Source organism: Triturus cristatus, chromosome 2_1 (assembly GCF_964204655.1).
Source record: "Triturus cristatus chromosome 2_1, aTriCri1.1, whole genome shotgun sequence".
Taxonomy (NCBI): domain Eukaryota; kingdom Metazoa; phylum Chordata; class Amphibia; order Caudata; family Salamandridae; genus Triturus; species Triturus cristatus.
In genome coordinates this window covers 894,672,146-894,699,865 of record NC_140581.1, presented here as the reverse complement: position 1 = coordinate 894,699,865, position 27,720 = coordinate 894,672,146, and the positions used below count along the sequence as shown (strand labels likewise).

The window sequence follows — 27,720 nt, the reverse complement described above, 5'->3', positions numbered from 1 at the left end:
ACCCAGCACCCTGCCTTCAGGATTGATAAGGCCTGCCATAGGGGTGACCGATAGGTTTATATGTGCAGTGATATGGATAGATATAGGGAACCTATATCAGAGTAAGGGGTGCATACACCACCTTACACAGGCTGCTGTAGCAGACCTGTGGTGTCATTTTAAATGGCTTCCCAGGGGTGGCACAATACATGCTGCAGCCCCTGGTAGGCCTCTGGAGTACCTTTACCCTGGGTATATAGTATACCATATACTAGGGACTTATAAGGTTACCCCAGAATCCAATCTTTGTTGGGGATACAGTTGCGGCTTCATAGTGGATTATGGCGTTAGATGTGGGATAAGACTAGGATTACAATTTTACACTCCCAACTCACACCTACACCCTCACAGCCCAGGTTTAGTATTGCAGAAGACTTTTACTATCTTGAAAATGGCCATAGTGGGTAAGTTTGATCCCAGAAACGTTAACCCTATTGGCTAGATGTGCCCAGGAGTCATTCCTACCCATTAGTTCATGCCAGGATGGAATGAGGCCAGCGGGCACCGGCCATTTCCCCGGACAGCCGGAGTGGTGGGGGGCTGTTTTGGGCCAGCGGGGGCTAGTTGTGTCACTGGGGCCGGTTTTGCAGCAGTGCTGCAATATCAGCCCCCTGTAACAAAAGCGGGAGTGGTAGGTCTTGCTAGCAGCCTCCACCCCACCGCTCGCAGTGGCAGTTGAGCAGCAATCTGTCAGGGCTGGCTGCTGTTCCCAATCCGGTCCTGAATATGGCACCTCAAGGCACTCACTTCAGGACACTCCTCAACCTGAGGAAGCTCAGAAGTAGACTGAACCCGCTGTCTGTGAACTGAGAAGAGCCCTTAAAGACTGGATCTGCTCTCTTGAACCCAGCACAAAGAAGTGGAGTCCAACGGTGACAAGGCTGACCTATTGAAGCTAAAAGGCTATACAGCAAGCTACAAAGACCTTTCATGCAACTGTCGTGTAGTTCCTATATAGGATCTAAACGTTTGGATAACAAACTGTGGGATTGGTGGCAGACTGATTCCGTATGTTAGCCTGTCTGTATCAGCTAGCTCACAGCGCCACTAGAATCCCCTATTATCGGGGAGAGAATAGTTCTTGGCAACCTCAGAACATGACAACCCTGATCCCTCGGAATCGTGGAAACAATATACTACCTTTCGCTCAGTCACTCGTGCTCACTTAGTCTCACAGAGCAAACAGGCTGGGCGTTTTCAACAAGAATTTATTGAACAGTTGTTATTCTAGTGTAGAATAGATGAGCTGCAACAACCATTAGACAGTAGCAGAGATATAGGATTAGAAGTACTAGGAGAGTAAAGGGATGGTAAAGTTCTACCATCTTGCAATAGTCATGAATACATACAAGTATATAAAACATGTGATAAAAGGTTCCTACACCTACGATGCCTCCCTAACTAGATGTACCTAAATGTACCTAGAATCTGTGTAGGTGTTATGCCAAGAATCCCTCTAGGATCTAGTCAACCACATTACCTGAGAATGAGAGAATGGGACCCCGTCCTGGTCTCGAGTTGGACACCCCGCGAGGGATGTTAGACCACTGTGAGCTGGAGTGTCTGCATGCAGGATCCTCAGCGTCTCTGGTCAGTGTGTCAGCCAGGAAGTCTTGGTCTCCTCTGTCCTTCGAAGCAAGATGTGATATGTATATATACACTCATAGGTCTCCCAAGGGGTCCTACCATGCTGTGTTACTGTGTTCGGCCTAAAGGATGACGTCGGGCCTGAACTTTATACGGAGATATTATATAGGAGATGTTTGTCCTGCTGTTAGTTCTGCTGTGCTTCCAAAAAGCCTCATGCATAAAGTATGAGATTCGAGCTAGGGAAAAACACGCGTTCTGAATGCAGTGCTGTATCTAGGTAAAAGGTCAGTCCCTAAGAACCATTATGTATGTAATGTAGGGAAGAATATAGGTGAAAGGTTGCAATGTTACCTGCGCCTATATAGGGTACCTATATAGAATATAACACAACTACCTAGCTAATCAGTAGCAACTGGACTTGGACTGGAGCCAGCTGTTTGCCTCTGCCTGACACCAGTGTGTCTAAGTTCCTGTCACACCTGCTGTGGATTGTGACTTACAGGACTAAAGTCAGCAGGTAAAATCTTTCTACAGGAAGAATCTGGTTGGTGTATCAGACCAGCACTCCATTGCAGGTAGCGTCAAATTGCACGTAAGTCTCAGTGCACTACGACCATTGACTATCATTGGCAGTTTATGCTTCTAGGCACTATTCCTACGTAAAATATAAAAATTCATATCTATGGTTCCCTAACAGGATTTTTGACTTTTTAGTGTCATTTTGATTATTACATTTTACTATATTTTTCCGATTGTTTTAGGGACTTTAAATGTTTTGCATATGGACTAGATTACTGTTTTGGTATTGCACAAATACTTAACACAATGTCCTAAATTAAGTGTCTGCTAAGTGCCATAGCCACCAGAGTGTTGAGGTCAGGTTAATGTAGTGAATTAAGGGGTTCATCATGGCATGGGTTGTGATGATTCCTTGTGGTGAGTAATCACTCCCACCCCCCAAATAACACTTTTACAGCATATAATATAAAAGCTAAATTATATATTATGCCAAAGTATATGCATGAATATCAATATGTCTGCTCTTTAAAGATCAACACTAGAACAACATGTCTTCGCTATTGTAGGGAAAAACAGAGCAGCAAAATCATTCTAAACTCAAATAATTGATGTCCTAACGTTGAATGGTCTAATCAGCTCAATAGTTATGAAGCTGGAGAACTAGAGTGTTGTGTAGTTCCCCACTTTCCAGTATGAACTGGGTGTTTGTTGGGCAACATAAATGTAGGGATGGTGCCGGACTGAATCCGTGCATCCCTGCACGATATAGAGTCCAGCTAGCTCCCACAGAACATGACAACCCTGCGCCCCACCCAGAGATCGTGGTAACAGATTTAGAACCCTTTCACCCAGTCACTTGTGCTCTCTTTCTCTCAGAGAAATATACTCTGAATACTCAGATGGGATATCAATATTTATTGAACCACCTGGATTCTTGTATAGAATATATGTGCTGCAATGATCAATAGACAGAAGCAGGTGAAATTGATTAGCAATATAAGGTCCGTGAACAGAACGAACAGTTCTACTATCTTGCTAATATATAGATAGATATATATAATCAGATTCACAACTGCTTATGATGCAGGATCTATTCTAGTGTCTGGATGGAAGACTGGGTCTCCTTTAAGCTATTCTGAACTGAGATCAGTACCTTTATATCAATTGTCAAATTGCTTGAGTTTTTAAATGCCTTACTGTTTTAAAGACTTAAATAAAGGTTGGTGTAGGCTTTAGTAACCTAGCATTTAAAGGTACTGCTATCCAATAAACGTTGGATAGCCCGCCTATTGATGATCTGTGTTCCAGGATGTGCAGACTGACTGTTGAACCAATAAATGTGGCTAAGGAGCGTCAACACATTAATTGAACTCTGAACTCACTGCACTGGTTGCCTATAAGACCAGAAAATGGATTCAATAATGCAACTGCAAACTTTGATGTTAGTCATATGTACGAATCAGTTTCGAACAGTACGATTTCTCACATTATGTTCCTAGAGGACTGCTTCCATCAGTCACTAAAGATATGCTTGGTGTTCCTAAATTCTGATGGGAGAAAGAGTCAATTGTCCTGGGGCTCCTGCAAAGTAAAGAAAATGATCCAAAAACAATTTAGCTGCAGCGACTCCTGTAAAGAAAAATTAACCGCAAACATATATTTTTTTCTTAAAATGACTATTTACTGATATATATATATATATATCTCAGCAATATTTTTTAATGTGACATCCAGGTGAATATGAAAAATGTATTGCAAAAAGAGTGCCACTTAACTTGTACCAAACCCATTAATTGTACAAGGAAATCAGAGAAGTGGCTATTTGATATCTGACAAGTTACATATTCCTTTCCTGTGAAGTTAACCACAATGCTAGTCGAGTAACTTAGACCTTTCCATCTGAGAGCAACAATATAAGTAGTACTCTCTCAACATCAACATAAGATGTTTGTTTTCAAACAGAAACCACTCTTTAAATGTATTTACCCAATTGATCAATGTTTACATCAACAATATGCATGTACAAAAAAACTAAAAACTACAAAATAAATTTAACATTACTTGCAAACCATTTACACAAGTTAATAGAGAATCTGAATAATTAATTACATTTGCGAGTATTCAAATAATGTAAAACCTGTTTTTAGTGTCAACTACATTTAAATCAAGTGTAAACAGGTTAGCTTTAGGAGATAAAAGGAGAGTACGAGCCAATTAAGACGAAATTATTCAAGATCGGACACACTAAATGTACAATGACTCTTCATAGTCTATCTTGGAGATAGCTACCGTATTCTGACAAAAAGAAAACGATCCAGTCTTATGCATAACAGCAAACAGTCTTAACTGAGCATCTCAGCTGTGCATAGCAATTCAGAAAAGAGTTGTCATCATGATACATGGAATAATTTCTAAATATTTTACTCCCAGTAAAAAAGGATAAGTCTGCAAATCTCTTTGCAAAACATTTGACTCGCTCTGAATCATAAAATCGTGAAAAGATATTGGAAAGCATCTGCTAGATCAAGAACATTAATCCACATTGACCAGAAAGGTATATAACCAGCGAACCTTTCATTAGTACAATTATAGGTTTTACGATCTTAAACATTGTTGGATCCTCACTATAAGCCAATTAGTTGCATGCATCTTTACTACTAGCTTATGGATAACAAACAACTAGTCTTTCGACTAAGTTATCTTTGTAAAAACTTTCAATTCTCAAACATGAACAGGCAGTATATTCTACATTCAAAGCCAGCAGGTGCTGAAAATGGCCAAAATATTATCACAATTTCATTGGATTGGCAGAAAAGTCATTCATTTCAGACGTACAAAGCAGTGCAACTTCTTCAACTCGCACAAATTAGTCCATTTGGTTTTATACACAAACATCACAAATAAATCTAATTAAGTCAAGAGATTTAATATTCCTCGCTGTGCTATGTGCCATTTTGAAAGCCAATATACAAGTACTTCTTTTAAGTTGAATCTACAAGACAGTACAGCTGTCCGACTGTGAAAGAATATACACTTGTACCCCGCCCATTGGTTGGCTTTCTGGTCACTCGTTTGCTTGTTTGTCATTTGTAATCTAGATTGCAATCTTGAGTTTATTGCTCCTATGGAGCATAGCATCTTTATCATATCTTTTGATTGGCTGGCTTCTAAGCTTTGCTTGCTTTTCAAGCAATACTTTTTTCTTTCTGGTTAAAGATTCCACTAGAGTGCATGTGTTTTCCAGCTCTCTCTCTCATGTACTTCTTTTCCCCTGCACTCCGTATTACTCACTGTCCCCAGTATGCTACTCCCCGCTTCTATCCATGTTGTGCTCACTAGTGTGTCCTCTCCTTGTAGCTTTCTCACCTCCGCTCCACATTGCTATCTCATACATGGTTTTGCTTCCCCTCTCAGAAGCCCTCCTCTGTCACAGTTTCTACTCCACATTACTCACGTTTCCCCATCTATGTTGCTTCACCCCACCAACAACCTGCGTTTCTCCCTCACCCTCCGATAGGATATTTTCCTATACAAAAATAGCTACATAATCTTAGCACAAATCCACATAATGGAAGTGTACGTTCGATAACGGGGGATTTAATGCCAGCAAAAACTTGCTTTAGAGAGGCTGCCATATGTCTGACAAAGTAACCTTTGCACGTTTTTTTAAAAATCTATAATAGCATTGGGTGATCCTAACACAATTATATGATCATATTGGTGAAAAACTGCCATTTTTAATCACACTTCATGATTATGGCTCCTGGTTTTATGGTATTTTTGTTTTAGCATTTCCGTCTGAATTTATCCATATTTATTGTGTGTTGTGGGACAAATAGAGTTGTAAAACTGTACATTTCCATATTTATTTAACTGATAGACTCACATTCATACTTTGATGTCCGTCTTAGCTATTTAAGCTGCCAAATATTATATAACAAAACATCCACTGGTAAATATTAGAACTATACAAAAAAAATTATGTTGACACATGACAATAATATTTAATGAGATTTCATCCCGTTTTATTTTTAAATTTCCGATGATGTCCATCTGCTAAGTTGTTGGCCTATAATTCATGAAAGACAGCATAGAGTTACTTAAAAGAAGCCCACTTTTTCTGTATTTCTCCACTATTAAAATAAATGCAGACAGAAAACATTTTGTTTTTTGTCTGTATTGATCTGTAAAAATCCGTAAAACCGAGAGCCTTATTCATGATAATGATTGGGGCCCATGTCTAGTTTATTGATATTCTGTATAGGGGATATTCACTTATTTGAAGTTAAAGGTGGCACCAAAACTGGTGAAAGAAGATGCCCTGATTTGTAATTGATTTCTTCCATGTTTCATACGTCAAGGCTTGTTGAAGCTACTACTCACAGATATGGAGTGAACTACATATCACAAGACTAGAGTTCCTCAACCCAAAACCTTTTACTGCACAAACATGCAAACATATCACTGATGCACAGACTGAATAATGTTGGAGGCCAGTAAGGTCCATTCCTGTTTGAGTCTTTGGGCCACCTCCCATCTTCAGACTTGCCCAATGGTTTGCTTCTCACAGCCAGCCATTCAGTATCTTCAGCATTAGTATTTTACTAATCAAAGTGATATGGGTATCACTACTGATTCAAGAAAGGCATATATAAATAGTTGTCAAACCAACAAAATAAGGACTTCTACCTAGGTTTTCAATGTGCAAACAATGGGATAAGGGTTACTTTATTTCCGCCACACCGATATCCAAGATGGAAAACACCAAGACGTGGAGGAGACGATGCTATCCACAATGTTATCTTATGTGCACCCCCTAGAACTCTTTCCTCTATCATTAATGTCATTCTACTTAAAGATATGGATTTGAACATTTTTTTAATTCAATATCAACTTTATTACGGTTCAATGAACCATAAAAGTGCACAATACAAAAAAATAAAAACATGATTACTACAAACCTTAGCAGTGCAAATAGATTGTAATCATAATACATCCATCATCAATGAACTACCACACAGCTAAGAAAAACAAGCATTGGCATAGCCAATAGGTCTCACCTTTGGGACCTTATAAGTGTTTAGCCATGCAACAGTTGCATAACTAAATACTTATACGGTCCCAAAAGCGAGACCTATTGGCTATGCCAAGCGACCCTGCGGCCGCGAAAGTGATCGCGATCAAACATCAAAGCGGCCGTGCGGCCGCGAAAGTGAAAGTAAATCGCGGTAAAACTCGGGGCGCGCGCCCGCGCACATGCACTGTAGCTCTAGGCTGGCCTGGTAGCACTTTTTGGAGCCCTCTCAATAAGTCTCGCCAGACCAGCGCATGCGCTGGGTCAGGCGAGACCTAAAAGACAGAGGACCAAAAACCTCCAAGAAGTCTGGGAAAAAGGACTCAGTGTGTCCGCTATGTTTCCTGGAATGTTTAAGTTACTTGCTGGTTAGGGACAGTTCAAAAAAACACTTGCAAGGATAGGTACAAAAAAAGTGCAAAATAAATACCAATTAAAGACATGCTTAAAATGAGTAAGACCCATGAAATGTGAATAAAATACATAAAAAATGAAAACATTAAGACTCATCAATAAAAAAGGGAACATATTGTTTGTTTCATACGTCAGCATGTATCAATTCTGTTTTGTTAGGCACAAAATAGGGTCCAAGCATTACTTAGCAGGCCAGGTTATCTTGGCCCTAAAACACATTGAATGCAAATAACAATGGCAAAGCAATATTTTATGGAAGGCATGGATTGCAAATAAAACATATCTGTCTTAGGATCAGACATATTGTTCTCCTTAAAAAGCGGATCACATGTTTTTTCCTAAAAAGACAATTAAACTTAAGTGCAAGGCTGATTGTGCAAATAAACAGTCGCAGGAACATCAAAAAAAAAAGCCATTGGGTACTTAAACTGGTCATGGAAAGCCACCAAATAATGCAGAGTGCTGAACCTCAACCGAGTCCATAGGGTTCACTGATATCTATTGTTGACCCATATACGGTAGGGTTCAAGTACTGGTTCAGCGTCCAAAGGACGATACAGAGGGTCAGTATTTTTATTGGATTCTGTACAGAAACCGGAATGTCTTGTCTCCTTCCAAGAAAGGTCTTTAAGTGTTTGATGAGCAGCTGATAAGAGGCTCTGGGCAGTTGAAAAAGAAAAAAAAACAATTATTAGAAGCCAAATAGCTTACTCATCTAACCAAGGGATATACCTAACCATATCCAGGTTCAAGCATTTCCTAATCACACTTCAGCTAAAGTGTGCTTCATGCTTTACTCAGATTGCCAGCCATAATAGAAGGGTACGTGTTATAATATGGTCAGAATCATAACCATGCCCAAGTTCAGCGTGACAAGGATAATTTGCGGAACCAAGTGCGACCCCCAACAACCTTTTCAGGCAGTTATTCTCAACATCTTCAATGGCTTTAATAGCTCTAGTCCCCCAGACTCCCGAGCCATAAGTAGCTACTGACTATATCGCTTGGCTTTATAAAAAAAGAGTTAAAAACTAATTTGGGGGTTTTGAGCCGATTTTTTTTGTAAACCTGCAACAAAAAAAACTTCACAAAGTGAGAAAACTTAGCCATAGTTACAACACCTAACTGGTTCCACGAGAAATGATCGTCAAAAAGTATGGAGAAAATTTTACCTGCCACCATTAACGCGTATTATTCTCCCCAACAAATGTGTGTATATTCTACTTAGTACTAAGGATTTGACCGTTTGTAGTGTTGTGGGCAATAAGTATTACTATTAGTACATGGATTTTAGAAGAACGAAAGGATCGTTTGGTCCCATCAGGATTCAAACACTTGTCCGTGCAGCTTACACATGCATTAGTACCGAGTGAGTAACTTGGTAGGCCATCTTCCCAGCTCCAGGAGTGGATGAGAAGGTATTGTGCGGTAATGCTACCCACCTCCTACCTGGGTACCTTAAATGATTTATTAAAAAATAAAACCTTTGCTAATGCCCATGCTTTTGTCAAAGTGGGGAGAGTGAGCATTCTGACGGCGCAAGCTAAGTGTGATTGAAAAACTGAGTTTGTCACCACATCTCCTATCTGCCCTTGGGTAACAGGGTGGCATGGGCAAACTTTTAATTACTCTAGTGTAATTTGCATCGTTTTTGGACTTTCGGACTATGTTTCTAAGTAAAAATTCCGGAAATCATGTTGTTAAGCCTCTTTACATAATTCTGCGCCATTCGTGGTAAGAATTTACTGCAGTGGCACATTCCACTATAAAAATTTACTGTGAATGCACAGTAACATAAAATGAGTAGCTGTTGCTCCGAGTGCTTTTATTTAATGCATCCCCACACCAAAAATTGACGCTAGGATGCATTTCGCACTACTATTTATTGTGAAATAATGGATTTGCATTTTGTGCAATTCTGCAGTAATTTCGCACAATTATTGTGCAAATTTCACACACCCCTAGTAAAAACGAGACAGAGGAGCAAAGTAGCCACTCCAATTCACCGGACTTCTGCTGAGCAGCTGTCTAATTGCGGGGGTGAGTATGGCCCAGGTTCAGCTTCAAAGGATTACAGCACTGGGCTCTCCTGCACCTTAAGACTAGGGCCGAGCACTGCAGGGGTCAGTGAACCAGCGGCTCCCTCTTTCACTTACACAAGCAGCTCTGGCACAGGACTATGGGAGCATGTGCAGTTATCATTCATTGCTGGGGGTTCTTCAACTGCCCAAGCATCCCAGAAGTGATGAGAAGAAGCTGTGCAAGACTCCGTTTCCTATGCCTCTTCTGAAAAATCGACTGTCCTCTACTAGGATGTCAAGTCTGCAGAAAACTGTTTTTTGGAAACTGCTGCAACATCACCACCGTGCTCAACCTCTCTGGGATTTCACTGAGGCTTTCTTTAGAAACCTAACAATTGTAGGCGGCGCACAACAAATTCTCTCAACTCGTATTCCAGGTATGTGGGGGTCATTCAGAAGATACTTTTCTTTCCTTTGTTCAAGTGCATAAATATAAACTGCATAAAGGTGTTTAAACAAAGCCTTAAATTAGGATTGTTATGAAGGCAAGCATCTCAAGTCGATTATGAATTTAAATGTTCACCAACACGTCTTGGACGAGTTCATGACCGAGTAGTCACAATTCTTTTTAGGTCGAATCTAGCATCTCGCATGCGCTGCTCTGCGAGGCATGCTCGATCTACTCTGGGTGTTTAGACAACACACACAACTTTGTCCCTTTGTGTGCCTTTCTGAAATCCTATCTTTTTATTGGTAAAACTTTGCTTTTTGCCCCGTCTACGAGTGTGTTTCACTTTGTGGCAACTGCCCCCTTTACATGTCCTCTTACTCTTTGATTCATTTATCATTTGTTCTGCGCGCTCATTTATTCACTGAATTGGTCCTGTGCCATGAACACAAATTCAACATGGCCACGCTATATTTTGTAAACACATTTGCGGCTGCGTGGGCAGCAGACATTGAGCGTGCGGGCAGCTTTACCAGCACACACTGGGCGAACGTGTTTTTTTGTTGTTGTTTTTTAAGTCACAGTTTTACCTGCGTTGAGACTCAAACCATGTTCCCTAGTACTGAAGTCCGCAGCTCTGGAGGTTACGCCAGAGCATCTTTCTTGCTGGACATAGGCATCAGTGTTGCTGAACTGTCTGTGCACACACTCTGCTATAGTATGCGACAGATGCGGGTGTATGGGTCTTAATAGGTTTGCGGCATGATGGGAATTCTCTACTGGCCCCCAACCCTCTTTGCTAAGCCTCAGTGCTTCTCCCCTCTCCTCTACCCCCCCACCTGTGCACCTTCTGCAGCTGCCAGGTGCTGTCGACCCCCGGCCCTACCTCTTGCACTCTCAGTGCTGTGGGCAGCAGTGGGTTAAGATAATTTGTATTCCTCCCTTTCACTGTGAAGAGAGAGGGAGGAGGTGGAAAGAGAGGAAGGACTGAGTGCCAAGTGGCCTCTTGTTACATGACTGCTTAAGCAGATCCTGGCTTTTAGGCGTCCTCGTTATGAGCCTTGTAGTTTCATTCTCTCCATTCTAAGCGCCAGACTACAGGGTGTCTGATGCTGCCGATTTCAGTCTGGTTAGTAAAGCATTAATGAATTGAGGGGTAAGCGCTTAATAAAAAACTGACGCCAGACAAGCTGTTACTTGACAGCTGGGATGGGAAGGCGGATGAAAGACATGGTCATTTACAACACCAATAGCTCCAACTCTAAAAACAAAAATGTGAGACTTATTGCATTACAAATGCTTGTTTTTCTAACCATTATGATGGAAAGTAAAATTGAGTCGCAAGGAATTTCAGCTACTCCTTTACCAATAGAGAAACACCGTTTTCACCACTATCTTCTTTTAGGACTGTGCAAGGAGATTAACAGTCAGTGTTAACTGCTCCACTTCGCAGCATCAGTGCACCTACAGGAAGATTAGGAAATTAATCTTAGTCAGTTCTTATGTTACTTACAACTCCATCATGCACTCATACCATACATTACTGGCCTGGTAGAGCTCACAGACTTCAGACCGATGGAGGCAAAGATCTTAGGTCCTCTCACTGATGACTGGAGGGAAGTGCGTTTCCATGGGTACTCGGTGATAGTATCACAGTTAAGATTTCTACAACTAAAATACTTGCATCATGCTTATTTTACACAGGACAGCTGTGGAAAATGGGTATGGTAGACTTGCCACTTTGTGATGCACGACACCAAAAAGAGACCTTATAAATTAGTCTGGAGTGGTGATAAGAAGAGCCCTTTTAGCGGGGGGGGGGCTCCCCTGTGGTTGGGGTATTGGGCTGGTAGCTTCCTTTAGGCCTTAAAATGACCCTCCTATGTGTTAATGTAGATTTAGATAGGAACAGGTATAAGTTGGCTCTGTTGTGGAGGAGCCTCCTTGTGGCTAAAACAGATACTGCCAAACTTAGGAAGAACATGAAACCCTTTTGTTGTAAAGCTGGATGAAGGGATTGAATCACTGTATGAGCCTAGAGAGGCCAATCTATGCAGCAGGAGGGTGTCCGCAGAAGCATACAATCTGCAAAGACCGGTGTCAGTACAGGGAGGGATATGCTTTTAGGGCCTTCAGAATGCCAATCCTCATCTTTGAAAATTGAGATATTTACTTATAGGGCAGACTGGTAACTCATGGGACTCTTGTTGTTGGGGGAAGAGAAGCATGAGATTTTGTGATGCTGATGTTGTTAATTAACCATAACCTGTTGCGGAATTCTGCTCATCATGGTGCACAACTCATTTCCTCAATTTGAAGGGAAAAAAATAAATCAATAAAAATGATAAAAGAAAAAAGAATGGAACATATGTTGTAAAATAGGCCACAGTGCACATTATTCTACACATTTTACAGATTAAATTACCATGCTTTGCGAGTATAAAACATTATCATTTCACCATACTCCTACAGCCTTAGCTGTCCACCTGCACCAAAAGCAAAAACGTACGTACAAATCCGGTTAAGACGGCTGAACTGTTTAAGATAAAACAAAGACAGGCACTTCAAAAGGAGGAGGGTCGTGTGCTTTCATCTTGTACGTAATCGCCAGCAACTGTGTGCTTATCGGTGTCTTCCTGTCATTAGTACTCGTCTCGGACTCAAGGTTTAGTTGTCGGATTCCGAGGTGTCCAAGAGGCAGGCAGACCTCGCTCTGCATGCTTATTCTGTTTGTGAGTCTTCCACAGACCCTTAAGTGTGTGCCTCATGTTTCGATTATGGGGTATGTGAGTTTCTCCCAGACTTTGTTACTTTAACTGTTACCTCCTGGTGGTGTGTGATCACCAGTGTGGGAACAACATAACGTGATGTGTCTGATGTGTTTGTCTTCCTTGTTGCTCTTGAATACCCGGCTCATCTGTACCCGACTGTTCGGAAAACTTCCGAAGAGACCGGCGAGTGCACACATGCATGCCATCTCCTCGGGCTGTCTTGCTATCTCTTACATCTGAAGCGTAAGAATTTTGAACACGTTGTGTATACATTAAAGACATTGTTTACAGATGTGAAAACGTTTTGAGTGTTAAAAAAGTAAACATCTCGGTTTCCTGTTTAAACCAAGTGTTGCCTGTAGTTTCATAAGTGATGTTCATATTGCACGTACAGAAAAGGACTCCCTCAGTCAAAACAATCTTTAAAAAAACAAAGGATACCAGGAATGTTTTATTTTTGTATCTGTATTGGGGAACCCCAAAGCTGGGCTTGCTCTTTTCTTACAGTTTTCAAAAACTTTGTCTACACGTTGAATTGTATTTTAAAAATCATTTTATTTCCAAGTGCATTTTTAACGCTAACTTGCTAGATTTTCTGCTAGACAAAACTGCGCCGGTTCAAGTGTAAATGGACCTTATTCTTTTCCCTGAAAAAATGTGTCTAGGAAAATAAGTCTCTTTCGCTACATCCCAGAAAACGTGAAGCTCTGAGTTTTTCATACCAACTTAGTCAATTTACTCCAACAATTTTTGATACCGAAATGAACGCACAAGTTGTGTGGAAAATCATTGGAAAAGTGTGTGAATACACAGAGTTGTGACTAAGTGGGTGTCGACTATCTTTTGAATGGCCAGTCTCTTGCTGCTACTGGCCTCTACCAGTAACACAGATGTTCCTAACACTGCCACTAAATATCCAACGGTGGGAAATACATCCATGCCTGCAGATTTTAGACAGCCATAAATTGCATATAAGGGCAGGAAGCAGGCAGGTTTCCTGATTATGTGGGCCTCGGTCAGTCAAGTCAAGTCAAGTCAAAGATAGCTTTATTCGATTTTAAAATTAAAATCATAAAAGCACAATTAATAAAACATGATTAAAAGCACAATCAAATTACATACAGGTTATATTCATCATAAGAAAAAAGGAATGGCAGAGATAAAAAAAAAGAAAACATTAAAAGTTAATCCAGGGTTGATCTGCATCTAATTACAAATTTTAGAAACTTAGAAACAGCACTAATTGTTAGTTCGTCATCTAACAGGAGTAGCTTTAAGTACGCAGGTCTACAGCGTCTTAGGCCCCAGTACTTAAGAAGGGGAATCAGGTATTTCTTTCTTCCCCAGGCATAATACTTGCAAAAGAAAATACAATGTATCGAAGATTGCAGAGCAATGTCGTCGCAGGGGCAATTGATTAATTTTAAAGACCAATCATTTCTGGCTGGAAATGTTATCAACCTATGATAAGTACCAGTTCTCAATCGCGATAGCAGCATTCTGTCATATGCTGGGTAATCAGGGGACAGGTAAAGCTGTAAGCCGGGGCTCTGAGCAAGTGCATTATATTGAGTTACTGATGTCTTAGTCCTCTCCTCGAGGCATCTTTTGTTCTCGAGGAAAGCAAGGCAACTTATCTTAAAAGCCTTTCTAGAGATCAGAGATAGCGAAGAGGGATTATCAAAAAAAGGTTCATGCCCCATGTTAGTCATGAACTCCTTTACGTAAGAGATCCAATAAATATCTTTCCATCTCTCTAATTTAAGGCAGTCACTCAGAATGGTTCTATTAAAAACGGTTGCTTCTGAGGTCCATATCTTATGCCATAGGAGTAATGGATTGATTTTAATGAGGTCCGAAATATAGACCAAATCCAATTCCCTGTGGCATATATATGTAGAGGTCGATTTAGGGACCGCTAGCAGATAGCGTAGGAAAGTGTTTTCTTTTACTTGGATTTCCTGTGGATCTGCGATGCCCCATATGCCAGATCCATATAAAGCAATTGATGTGCATTTGGCCTTATAGATGTCTAATAAAATACGTACAGGTCTGCCTCCTAATTTATTGGCAAACTGTCTGATTGCTCCTAACGAACGGGCAAATGCAAGACTCCTGGCCCTAATTGCTGCTTTCCAAGTACCTTTTTGATTAAAAACAATCCCCAGGTATGAAAAAAAGCTAGTAAGTTCTATCTTAGACTTGTCAATAAAAGTCTTACAAGAGAGTTTATTCTTTGACGAGCAGCACATGGTAAAGGTTTTCCCTATGTTTATTTTTAAACCCCTAGAACTCATAAAAAAAGAAAAGCTGGTCAAAGCCTTTTGAAGACCCAGCTGAGTTCTGGCCATGATGACTGCATCGTCAGCATATAATAAAATGGGAACTGGGGTGCCGTCAATTTGAGGATAATCTAGCTCTTGTTTAATTAAAAATTCTGCCACTTCATTAATATACAGGTTAAAAAGAAAAGGTGCCAAAATGCAACCCTGTCTGACACCTTTCCTAATAGGAAACTTAGCAGAACACTCCCCTTTGTTGCCAAAACGCACCTTGGCCCCTGCGTCTCTATACAATGCTTTGATAAAATTGATAATATTTAAATCTATGCCCAAGCCTAATAAAGAATCCCAAAGTACATCGTGGTCCAGGCAATCAAATGCTGAGCTAAGGTCAACAAAGGTCATGAAAAGGTTACCCTTTTTTGCCAGTGTATATTTGCCAGTTATTAAGGCCAGGTTGAGCCCTTGTTCAATAGTACCTAGGCCAGCCTTGAAGCCATACTGGAACTTAGATATAACGTCGTATTCCTCTGCCCAGATATGTAATCTGTTTAAAATAATTCTGCCTGCCACTTTCATCAATGAGTCGAGTAGGGAGATAGGCCTATAACATTTGGGATCGGTTCGGTCTCCCTTTTTAAAAATGGGCACCACAATGGCTTCCTGCCAGGTTAATGGGAACCCCTTAATATTAAAACTGTTTAACACATTAGTCAACAAAGGGGCCCATAAAGGGAGAGTATCTTTATATATATCTGTAGGAACCCCGTCAGGCCCAGGGGCTTTGTTTCTAGCACTTTCCTGTAGGGCCAATTCTACTTCTGAGACAGAAAAGACAATCCCCAGGGGAAATGAAACAGGTACAATGGGTTCAATATCAGTCTGCTGAATTAATGGTTTAGAGGCTGTAGCGAGCGAAATATCTTTTTTATAAAGCTCGGTAAAGTGATCCACCCAGATTGATTCTTCTATCGCAGGTTCCAGCTTATCAGAATTTCTTTCTGCGAAGAAGGGGGCGTTTACTGCTTTCCAGAATGCAGTGTTATCTCTCAAGGAGCTTGCCTTTACCAGTGCGTTCCACGCATTCTCCTTGAGCTCTTGCTTCCGTTTTTTTAGCGATAATTTATAAACTGCCCTGGCAGCTCCAACTTCCAGCCCGTTCCTAGGTTTTTTCTTTAAGATCTGCTTTAAGTTGGAGTGTGCCTTGGAACAATCCGAGTTGAACCACCCAATAGTTTTTTGATTAGCCTTATCTCGTAGAGTTCCTGTTAACTTTTTGGCAATAAATGAAGAAATCTGGTCAAAAGCACTAATAATCAAACTCGGGTCTGGATTGATCTCTAGACAGATCCTTATGTTTTCGTGTTGATCCAGAATCAAGTTCTGAAGAAAGTTTGATGGGTCAACCTTCTTCCATTTTATGGCATAGCCATTTTGTTTTGCCAAAGAAATAGCATAGTGGGAGAGGTTTTCCACTACGCTCTGGGCAGATCTAGCACCCCTATCAATATCAAAGATTGAGCTGATTGGGAAATGGTCACTCATTGCGGTGTCTAATGTTTTAAACAACAGGACTTTGCGATTATGAATGGTGCTAACCATAGTGTAATCAATGACAGATTCAAGACCGCGACCATTAAAGGTAGACTGGAAATAAACCTGAGGCGTGCACAGTTCATTTGCAAATCCCAGTCAGAAATTAAGTTATTAAACATATTTCCCAGTGGAGTGTGCTCGAAATGTGTACATGGATCGCCAGTTAGGTTGACCATTCCACATATACCAGAGCTATTATAGGGGCACAAATGGCAATTAAAATCCCCTGTCAGAATGATACACACGTCATTTGGCTCCAAGCCAAATGTGCGGGCTATTAAATTACTTAGATTCTCAAATTCTTTAATCAAATCTTCCTTCGGGATATTATTGTATAGATTTATTAAAATAAATCGGTTTTCGCCTACGGTTAAGCAAAAGACCTGATAACAGTTATGTCCCTCTGTATTCTGTTGCGTTATTGCCAGCTTGACCATGTTGGAAATATAAGTACAAAGCCCCCCTGAGTTTCTCCCTCTCCTGGACTGGATTGCGGGGGTAAAGAACGTGCGATACCCTGCAAGATGAATTTCGGCCTGTTCCCAGGTTTCCTGCAAGCATACAATGTCATTCTTCTCGATTAAATCACAGAAGATAGGATCGGTTACCTTATTTGCTAAGCCTGCTATATTCCAGGATAAAAGAGCCAGCTCTCCCCTTTCGGAATCTCGGTGACGCTCCTTGTTAGGGGAGCAGTCTACATGCAGATTTTGTTCCTTCACAGGAGTATTATATTCCGTTTCTGTTTCCTCGTTAAATGGGCTAGTCACAGTGAAATGTGTTTCTGCCAGAGGGGGAATGTATTCCACGTCAGGCTGCACCCTCAGATGGTCAACTTTTGGAGGTAAAGGAGTTTTTGTACCGAAGCCGGGATATGTGATTGTTCCAGTCCCTTGTTTATCTAGTTCATCAAGTAAGACTTTGGATGTTATTAGGGGGTCTGGCAGATTTTTTATCTTCCCTTCATTTGCAACTCTTTGTGGGTCAATTAGCAGGAGGTTTAAATTTTTGACCGTGATGGTCGGGCTAAAACAATGCTGAGAGAGACTAGGTACGGCCCGATGGCGTCAATCCACCATCTCTAAACTACTATAGCGATTGGAGGTTGGTAAACCCCTCCAGTTATCACTATCTATTAGATTTCTGTTAATTTGCCTTCCCCAATCCCTTGTACCGATTGTTCTATCGCGCGATTTTACAGTAATCCATTCACGCTCATTGAATAGATAGGAATGCGATTTAGGCGGGTAAAAAAAAGATAATCTTTTAGTTTCAATACTCTCATTTGCAAAGTGATTTCCCCCGGAGCAGATATGCTCAACTATTTCCGGGTCCTCAAAGTTAACCAGGACACAATCACCCTGAGTTGTTTTTCTTTCTGCCCCCACCCAGGAAACTCTACGGACCATTAGAATCTTACTCGTCCTATTCGAAGGGAGTGGTCGATTTACATTGAGCCAGTGTTGGACCTTATTTTTCAAAGAACCAAAGGGTTCTTCTTTTCCCTCTTCCAATTCGGGAACCCCTGTTAGAATCACCAGATAAGGAGATACTTCTGGGGGCAAATCTATAACTGGATTACCCGGTTTAAGTCCCTTAGTTAAATCTTTCTGTATGTTTGGCCCTTGATCTTTATTTCCAGGTGGATGATTAATTTTTCCTTTTGCAGAGTTCTCTATATTAGCAGTGGCCAGTTTGTTTGTTTTTAAAGCGTGGGTTGGTGATTTAGCTGTTGAACAACCCCCTGTTAAATTTTTTGTGTGTCTTTGTCCCTCATCCAGAACCTTTGGTAATTCAGTATTAGTCGAGATCTTTAATAAAGCAGCCACATCTGTTAATTGCCTCTCAATCTTCTTCAATCTAGTTTCCAATGGAGTAAGATATATTTTAAAAAGCTCCCTTATGGTTTCAGTTTGCTTATGGTCAGCCTTCAGAGGCTCCAAAATTATAGGCGTCGTAGAGGGAATAACAACGCTCGACAATTCCAATGGCAGGCTATCCTCATTAAGTCTGCTTGGAGACGAGGCGTCTTTTGACCGTTGTTCACTTCGTTCTATCCCTCTGGAAATAAGTTTGCCCGGACCTTTTTTTCCAATAGGGGTGGTTTTTTTTTACTTAGTGGGCTTATTTATTTTAAGTTCATTTTTCTTATGCTTTCTCTTGGAAGGTTTTGTCGTCTTTGGTATTGCCCCCTCATGCTCTCTCGCCGTCTGACTGTTAATTGAATTTTGCAATCGTGATTCTAGTACCAAAGGCTCCGCTGTAAGAATCGGAGACCTCTCTAGTTGCGAAGATGATATACATTCAGTCATTGAGAAGGACAAGTCCACTACATTAGGAATGCTATGTATATCCACATGTACTGAGGGAAGGGGTGCTTTGTTACTTATATTATCGGGGGTTTTGGCTGTTGCATAAAGGCCCATAGAGGAGCGTCTGGCCTCGGTCAGTCATATGGCCGGTAGGTGGATCTCAGCCTTCAAGTGCATGCACTACATCAGTGATACTCAAAGTACGGCCCGGGACCGCATGCAGCCCTTCTGACCTTTACGTGCGGCCCCCTGGGCAGCAGCAGCACTGAGCTGCTGTTTACTAGACTCAGCACTAACATGGAATAAAAAATTAAGTATACAGCAAACACTTATTTAAAGGTTAATTACAGTTAGGGAAAGGATGTAACTAGGACCTTAACTTTAGGACCACGTTCATTTTTAAAGACAGCTACTAGATATACATGTTTTGCTTCCCCTATAGACCTATAGACCCCCCACCACCTCCCCACCCCCACCCCCCTCCGCTGGCATCAGTGCGGCCCTAGGTCACACCCTAGACCAAACCTTGCAGCCCCCGGGAAAATGTTTGTGAGTACCCATGCACAGGGCTTTAAGTGGGCCGGGTCTCACTGGTGCTCAGCACCGGCAGTTATTTAAAGGGGGCCTCAGAATGGGTCTCTATCGGGCTCTCTTTTGTGCCCTGGCACATGCGGTCCGTTTTTTTCCGGACTGCAGTGACAGTAGGCACATCGATGTGCGCTGCTCACACTGCTCACTTCTCACTAGTGAAGAAGTTAAGACATGGTGTCATGCCAGGTGAGCGTTGTAGGGGGAAGGGAAATCCTCCATAGAGTCATTTTCCCTCTGGATTTCCATTTTCTTTTTGAAACTCAGGAGCAGCAAACATTGTTGTGGTGTCACCAAGTCTTTAAGTGGAAGCTCTTTCAATATTATATACAAGCCATGGTTGCTGCTTCTTTATCTTATGCAACTAACAACCATTGACAAACTAATAGTCCTGACTTGTAGGTATGATGTTACTTGTTGTATGATATATATGGTTGCAATGACAGAAACGTCAAAATACAAGTTGGGCGGCACACTATGCTAAACTCAGATTTTTAGCATACGTGCTTTAAGCCACGCCCTTAATTACATCCGTCACACCCCTTTGAGAGACCCCCCAGTTTTTTAATCCCACTTCAAGCCCTGCCCATGGAATACAAAGTGCCACTTGATAGATCTGGACGCCCATACAAACACTGAGGCTGGTCACGCTAACCTCCCTTTAGGTGGAGTGTCCAGCTGTCACAGCTGGATTCACCTGTGTGTTTGTCACAGGGGCCGAGTGTACAACAACAACCTATATGGGTCGCCCTCCTCCGAGCGAGAACAGCGTACCAAACCAAATTCTGAACACACAGACAGGTGGGGGGGGGGGGGGGCTACCGTGTCATGCCCGGAAACCAACATGTCCTGACTAAGAAGGGGTGTGCAGACTGCACAACCGAATCGATCACCACACCTGCAAAAGCATATACCCCAGAACAGCTGCTCTGTCTTGCTGGGGGTGACCTTGGACGAAGGCAGCTTTTACTGCAAGTAATTACCTTTCGAGTGGTGTACTTTGCTTTTAAAGATCTGAAGGGAGCTGTAAATTGACCTTATCAGCCCAGCGTTTTCGTTTAAACTGACATTCACACCGAAGATGATTAGGTAATCATCCGGTAAATGTTTATTGACGCTGACTAAACCTCCGAGTCATGGGCGTTATCTGCCGCTGAGTCGCCCCTCTTGGGAAACGGAGCAGAGTACAAAAACAACCCGTCATCCACAGATCAGATAATGTCGAGGGTGCCTTCAGCCACCTTTGCACCAGAGTGAAGTCCAATGAGGTCGCCGCTCCACCAATGGCCGCTCCATTGAGAGCGCGCGCAGGCACGCTGCCGTCAGGGCGCGTGGGCCGGGAGCTGCTGTGCGTGCCCTTTACACACCGAACGGCAAACACAAAGGCCTAGCACGCAACTAGCGTCAACGTCTGTGGTGGACATGACGTGCTAAACAACAAATATACTAATAGTGTGCCCACAGTATGGATAATTGATTCACCTGCTGCTACAGGCAAGGTTTAAGACAGTAAAATGCCCAAAACTGCTAATAATGCGTCGATGGTTGTCACATCTCCCAGGTATAACACGTCCTGAATGAGCTCTTGTTCTTTATGATCCATACTCAACAGTGTGGACGAGGTTGTGGCATGGTTTTAAAAACGGTTACTCAACATTGCTGGTGTAAAAAGTTGTTGCCGCAAAACTACAACAATTTGAAACCGAGAACATGAGGGAGGTTTCTTTTCCATAAATTATGAAAAATGAAGATTTATAAATTCGGCATTTTCGTAGATAAGCACTATAAATGGGTATATTTGAATAAGTAATTGGGGGCCAGGGGGGTTGCAGGGTACGAAAATGATGCAACGTCAACTGATTCAGGGTTTTTGTCAGTTTAAGGAGTTAATACTTTAAGCAGTGGGTACTTAGATGTACAAGTAATTGGCATATACTAGGGAAGTCACTCTGCAGCAACTATTTTGTGCACACTACAGTGTAAGTGGAAATTTTCAGTGTGAAACAAAACAAATGTCTTTTATAAGATAACTTACAGGACAAATGGGAGAAGGAATTAACCCACAAGGACTGTAACCATATTTAAAACAACATATAAATAAAGGGATATGAATTGTTGAGAGTATAGAAACAGTGTCAATACAAAACACCCTGATCCATGTTGGAGGCAGTGCAGGAGCAGATATACACGGCCTCATGTTCTTGGGAATGTCGAAAAATCAAAGGTTTTAGAAACATGCCATTTGTTGACTAGCGTATCCCAAATTACTGGTATACAATACCTGAGCAACTCAGCAGCAATACTGCTAGACTGGACCCCAGCATGAACATGGGAGGGAATTAGGAGAACAAAGATGCCAACTATGACACTTCTACCTGCATCCATACAAACACTAATTGCAAGATGACAGAAACCGAACCCCCTTACTTACTAGGCTGGATCTGCAGACTGAGGAGGATAGAAGGAATGGAAAGAAATCTCACACAATAGAGCCAGTACAGAGAAAGAATTAGTGCCTATGTGGTCTCCCCTATTTGATTACCTTTCAAGAGCCATGGATCTACAAACCTAGCCTAGAACCTTAAGGGCACCAAGTTATAATAATAAAAAATCAAGAACAGCATAAGAGGGGCAGTGTCTGACCAAGAACGCTCTTAACCCATAAAGTACACATGGATGCAGGAAATATATCCTGTATGACACCTCCACTTCGAAGGACGGAGGGGTGAGGATGGGTGGGGGCACAGTTATTGTATTTATATAGCACTTACTACCACTTTTGAGGCATTGAACCGCTTTATGGCCAGTAGCGTACTACTCCGGTACCTAAGGTTAGCAGTTAATCCACTGGTTATGATGATTAGTAATGTGCACAGATTATATTGATAACGGTTAGGTGTGATCATTAGTGGGGGTATGTGGTTTCAGGAGAACAACTGGTGAGATGGATAGTTTGGTGAAGAATAGGTAAAATTAGGTTACAGGGATAGAGCTTTAAATAGAGGAGGTTGTGCTCTATGAGTGAAGTATCCGCCAATTGCTGAATTACAGTGAGAGATTGAGGCAGACAGGAGGGGGTGGAGGCTTTATTGCGTGGAGGGATTAGAGAGAACAACATGTCCCAAAACACAAAGCATCTACAGTTGCGTAATGCAGGTGACAAACTGGGTTGTGAAAGGAATGAAGAGCATCAGGTCTGATGTTCACAGTGGATAATCATCTTTAATAAGAGCAGTCCAAATTTTGTTGGCGGGGGGGAGGGGGGGGTATTGCATCACACATTCTAATCATTAATAACAAATTTACATTTCATTTTCAAAGAGTTACATTCTGGGTGCTTCCCCCCCCCCCCCCCAAATGTACAGTCTTAAGGTGTGCCTGCATGCAAATGTGGTGTAATTAGTTTCATACCAGATCAACCAGCGATCACTTTTGTCCCCCATTCACCACCCAACCATTTCCTATGGGGGATTTGTTCATGTACTACAACTAGTCGCTGTACCTCTGCTTTCTTGGTTACAGTTAGTTGCCCATCCTCTTTTACTGTGCAACAGTTTACCAAACCTCTTGCTATGAGGTGCCATTTACAGCTCCTCTTGCTCCTGCACCACAATTGATCACACACTTAAAGCTGCAATTCGAGCCCGGAAATCTATGGACGAACAATAACGTGTACCTCAAGGGATCAGTGCTCTGGTTTTAGATATGTATTGTCTTTGATCAGGCAATATTGTATAGTCGAACTATGCACTTTATATGTAAACTGTTTTAATGGACTTATGTGCTGAAGTTTTTATTTCGGCAAGCAATAGTTATGTTTTATGGTCATTGGGTTATCTGTCTTAATGTCATGTAACTATGTTGTGGATGATGGAGTCATTTTAAACTTGTTTTATGATCATTTAACTGCTCTGTATTGTTTTTGACTTTCATGGCCATATATGGCTGAATAAAGATTACATTGAAAGGATCACCCACTGTCCTCGGAAACAATCAGCCACCAGTCTCCTGTTTCTGCACCACAGCTGACACCACTACTCCAACCAATCATTCACCTTCGGGTCCCTGAGGCGTGACACGTCATCAGCACTCTTCATGAAGCACAACCAGTCACAATGCTTTCTGTTCCTGGGCCACAACTATTTATCAAGCTTGTACTTCCTGGGGAATAGCCTTTAAACATCCCTCTGCTTGCAGGGATACGATTAGTACAAAACCACGCTCCTCCTCAGGCACGATTAACCACTCTCTCGTTCTCGCACACCACTCGTTCTCTCTTGCAACTTTAACATCTGTGTGCTCCACAGAAAACAGTGACCACTGTGCACGCCATGTTCCACGTGAAACAGGACACCGTGGACTAACGCTGTGCTTGCCATTAGCCACCTCTAGGACCAGAGACGTTTTAAGACCTGGGCAAAGTGGGCTCAGGCCCAGGGCCCCAGCCTCTCAGGGGGGCCCCTGATAGAGCCTGCTCGGTTCAGCCGAGTCTTGCCCTGATGGCCTTGAATAATTCTTAAACAGATTGTTGCAAATGGCATTTTCCTTGCATTTATTTTTAATCTGGGTAATGGGAGAGAGTCAATTACAGACATTTTGCAGAAAAAAAGTTGTGTTTTTGTTTCATGCAACATCCCAAATTTAGTTTTCTTTTAGATCTAAACAGGCCCTCACCTATGAGAAATGGGGGAGGGGGGTGACAGTAATTATTTGCTGTAGTATTAGTCAGCTGCTGCTGTGTTACAATATTGAAAACATGAATCACTATCCCTGAATATTAACTATAAACTCATTTAGAATTTGAACCAGTATGCCTGTGCACTGTTTGCGATCTGGCCAAAGAGGGCACGAGGGAGCTGAAACTGGATCATACATTCAGAGCTGATCCGTGCAGGGGCTCCCAAAATATGTCTGACACATGGCCCCCAAAATCCTTAAGATGTCCCTGTCTAGGACAGCTAGCTGTATCAACAATCTACCCAGCCTATGCCTCCTGTAGCACTACTATGCATTCACAACTGTGGCATAACCACCCAATCCTTTGAATGCACGACCAGCAGCAGTTTAACTCTCTCCTCTCTACCCGTGGCACCTCTTCCCTCGACCACAGTTGCAGAAAACTCACTCCTCACTGTAACTCATCTCTACACAGGCACACAGTGCTAACTCTCTCTCCCATCCACCCTCAGTGCAACCAGTACCCCACAGCCATCACTGCTGTGAGTGCCTCCCTAGTGCTGACTCCATCGACTTTGGTAAGCATGGCAGTTTTCACACTCGCATCCATCTCCCCTCCCCATGCATCCGAACGAGGCGCTAAAGTGAAACACCCCCCCCACCCCCACGCGGTGTAACCTAATGCACACACCTCAGTGATGTAATCTGCCACCCATCCCTGTTTGTGACACCCTGACAGCAGGCACCCTGCACAGCAGCCAGATGTCCCTAGCTTTTTGTCATGAGATTAACTCTTGAATTCACCACTGCGCCTACATTTTATGTTAGGCTGCAGGAGGTAATGTTTCCAGTAATTATTGTAAAAGTTAGCCTGCTCCCTCGGGAAGGGAGGCGGTTCGGATTTCACAAGTTCATCGAGGTAATTCATGATTGGACATGTGCAGGCTCTCTGTGGAACCGATGACAAAGCTCAAACTCTGCACAGCGGAGAAAAGTACAAAACCTCTATGCGCGGGGAGGAGGGGCCCGAGTATCGGCTCTTCCCGGTGGAAATAGAAAAACAAATGTTCACGGCGTGATTATAAGGCAACCAACCTTGTTTGTGCGTTTACGCTCCCCGCGTTTCAACTAGAGCCCAGAAGCCGCACGTACACATGTGTAAATTGCGTAAAGTGTCGAGTCACTGAAAACTTTCCCTTTCGGTCTGAACCCCTCGATAGCCGCACCTCTGGTCTCTTCACCCAATATCCCTGATGAGAGTTGCTGGCAGAGGACACTGAACGCCAGCCATTGAAAGCGCCCGGCTCACTTACTCACTACAGTGAGCTGGGGGGGAGGGGCAGACTTCGTGCCACATGATTGTCAACATATGGGCCAATTGATGCCGGGTGCAAGCGTTTTCTGTTTTCACATGTGCAGAGACCACAGCTGGACACGCTAAGGAGACGCGCGCCCACCGATGCGTCTCACCCAGAACGGCCCCGAGAAAGCCGCTAGATGGCAACGAATGCCGGTGTGGTGGCAGTTCATGCGACTGTGCCAAAAATGTCCGGGGCATGCCGCGCCGTCCACAGCAGCCCCCCAAAATCAGAGTGAAGCACCCGAGTCAGAGCCGTACCGGGTGCATCCTGACAGCGGGAGGGCTGGATGACGCTCCCTCCTGCCATCATCTTGCAGGAACACAGCAAGGGGGCGGGGGTCGTTGGTGTTCTATAAACACACAGGTCGGAAAGGACCCCTAGGTACTCGTGTGAGGGTTTCCTTTCCACGCCACGACAGTATGAATGCAGCTCACCCTGTGTTGCGTGTGCTCGCTCTCTAGGGAACACAGACCAGCTCTACTCTGGATAAAGTTTTGCTTCATCCCTCGCAGCTGGGGTGCTGAAACACCCTCGCCAACCGCACGGAACTGATCAGCTAGGTTTATCACCGTTCGAACTCATGATTTCAGCGTCTACACTCTAATAAAATGCTTCCAGCTCCCCCGGTCTCCACTCCGTCCTGATCAGATTGCACTTGTATCAGCAGGCACTTGTTGCAAGCTTGCAACCCCCCCTCTTCATACAGACTGAGGTGGGGAAACCCGTCCATCAGACTTCAGTCACTCTGGTACGAACAGTTGTTACTGGCACAACTTGATGGGCATTGTAGTCTTAAAGCGATTTCATTTCATACACTCATTTGTATCGCCTCTGTTTATTGAATGTGGAGTGGGAGAGCGTTCTCTTTTCCGAGCCAGGTGATTGAACTTTCTGAGGTGAGAAGTAGTTGGGCTGAACCTGCCCAACACTACACTGCAAACCAGGCAAACCGGCAAGCCATGGGGAAAGCATTATTTCCTGGGGCTAGCAGCAGATCCCCCCCCCCCCCCCCTTCAGCTGCCGCCCTCTCCCTTCCTCCCCCGAGGATAACATGTCCAGGACCCAGACCTGGCTCCCGGTGAGCACCTACCTGTCCCATGTTGATGTACCCGTACTTGCTGGCGATGCTGTCGGCTTCTTGGTTGCCTCCTGCTATCCTCACCGCCCAGTGGTTGGTGTAGGTCCTGGGCGCACAGGGGGGTAGCAAGAGCACCCCCAGGCACAAGGCGAGCAGGGGCAGCACCCCTCGCCGCGCGCAGGGACCCTCCGCGCCCATAGTCCGAGTTCAGAAGAATTCGCGAAGCACAGCTTCTTCTGCAGGTAGCACCAGCACAGGGGGCCTCTCAGGACGGGGGTGCCGCACACCGCTCCCCAGCCGACCCACAGCACTTCAGAAGTAGCCCGGCGCGGTGCATGGAGTCCCACTGCAGCACAAGCTGGGACGCAGTAACTTGGCTGGCACTTTTACTTCCCTCCCCGGTGGTAGCACCGCTGCTGCCTTCCTGCGGGTCCGACGCCCCCTCTCCGCTGCAGCGAGGTTCCGCGGACTGCCCTGGCTCCTCGCGCTCTGCTCGTTGTTTGTGTGCAGCGGGAGCACGAATGTAAATGACAACAGCGCCTTGCCTGCACGGAGGATGATGTCTGGCCCTCTCCTCCTCCTCAGTCCGAGTCCAGAGGCACCGGAGAGCAGCGGAGGCGGTCCTAGAGCCCTCGGCTCGCGAGGGAGGCGGGGAGAGGGGCAAAAAGGGCGAACTCCTCCCCCTGGCGTCCAGCGGCCCCTTACTCTCCCGCCTCCCTCACTAAACAAACGCACGCGCTCGGCCCCGCTGTAAGCACATGTGTGCGCAGCGCGAGCATCCTCGCCTCGTTTATTCCTGCATTCGTTCATCCGCTTATCACTTCTTTCATTCACCTTCATGTTTTTTTTTGGGGGGGGGGGGGTTTATATAGCGCGAACTCGGCCCTAAGGTATCAGAGGGAGCGCTTTTCATGTGAGCACCAGTTGCGTTACTGTTGGCGGGAGTGTGT

At 43.4% G+C, this 27,720-nt stretch overlaps 1 protein-coding gene across 1 annotated transcript in view; it reads right to left on the bottom strand.

Annotated features, from left to right (window-relative positions):
- PCSK5 (proprotein convertase subtilisin/kexin type 5) overlaps positions 1-27,394 on the bottom strand; it is a 1,432,234-nt gene extending 1,404,840 nt beyond the window's left edge. Inside the window, exon 1 of the mRNA XM_085633086.1 lies at positions 26,783-27,394. Coding sequence (XP_085489212.1) covers positions 26,783-26,968 — 186 coding nt within the window. The 5' untranslated portion in view covers positions 26,969-27,394. The remainder of the gene's footprint in view (positions 1-26,782) is intronic.
- Between the last annotated feature and the right edge of the window lie 326 nt (positions 27,395-27,720).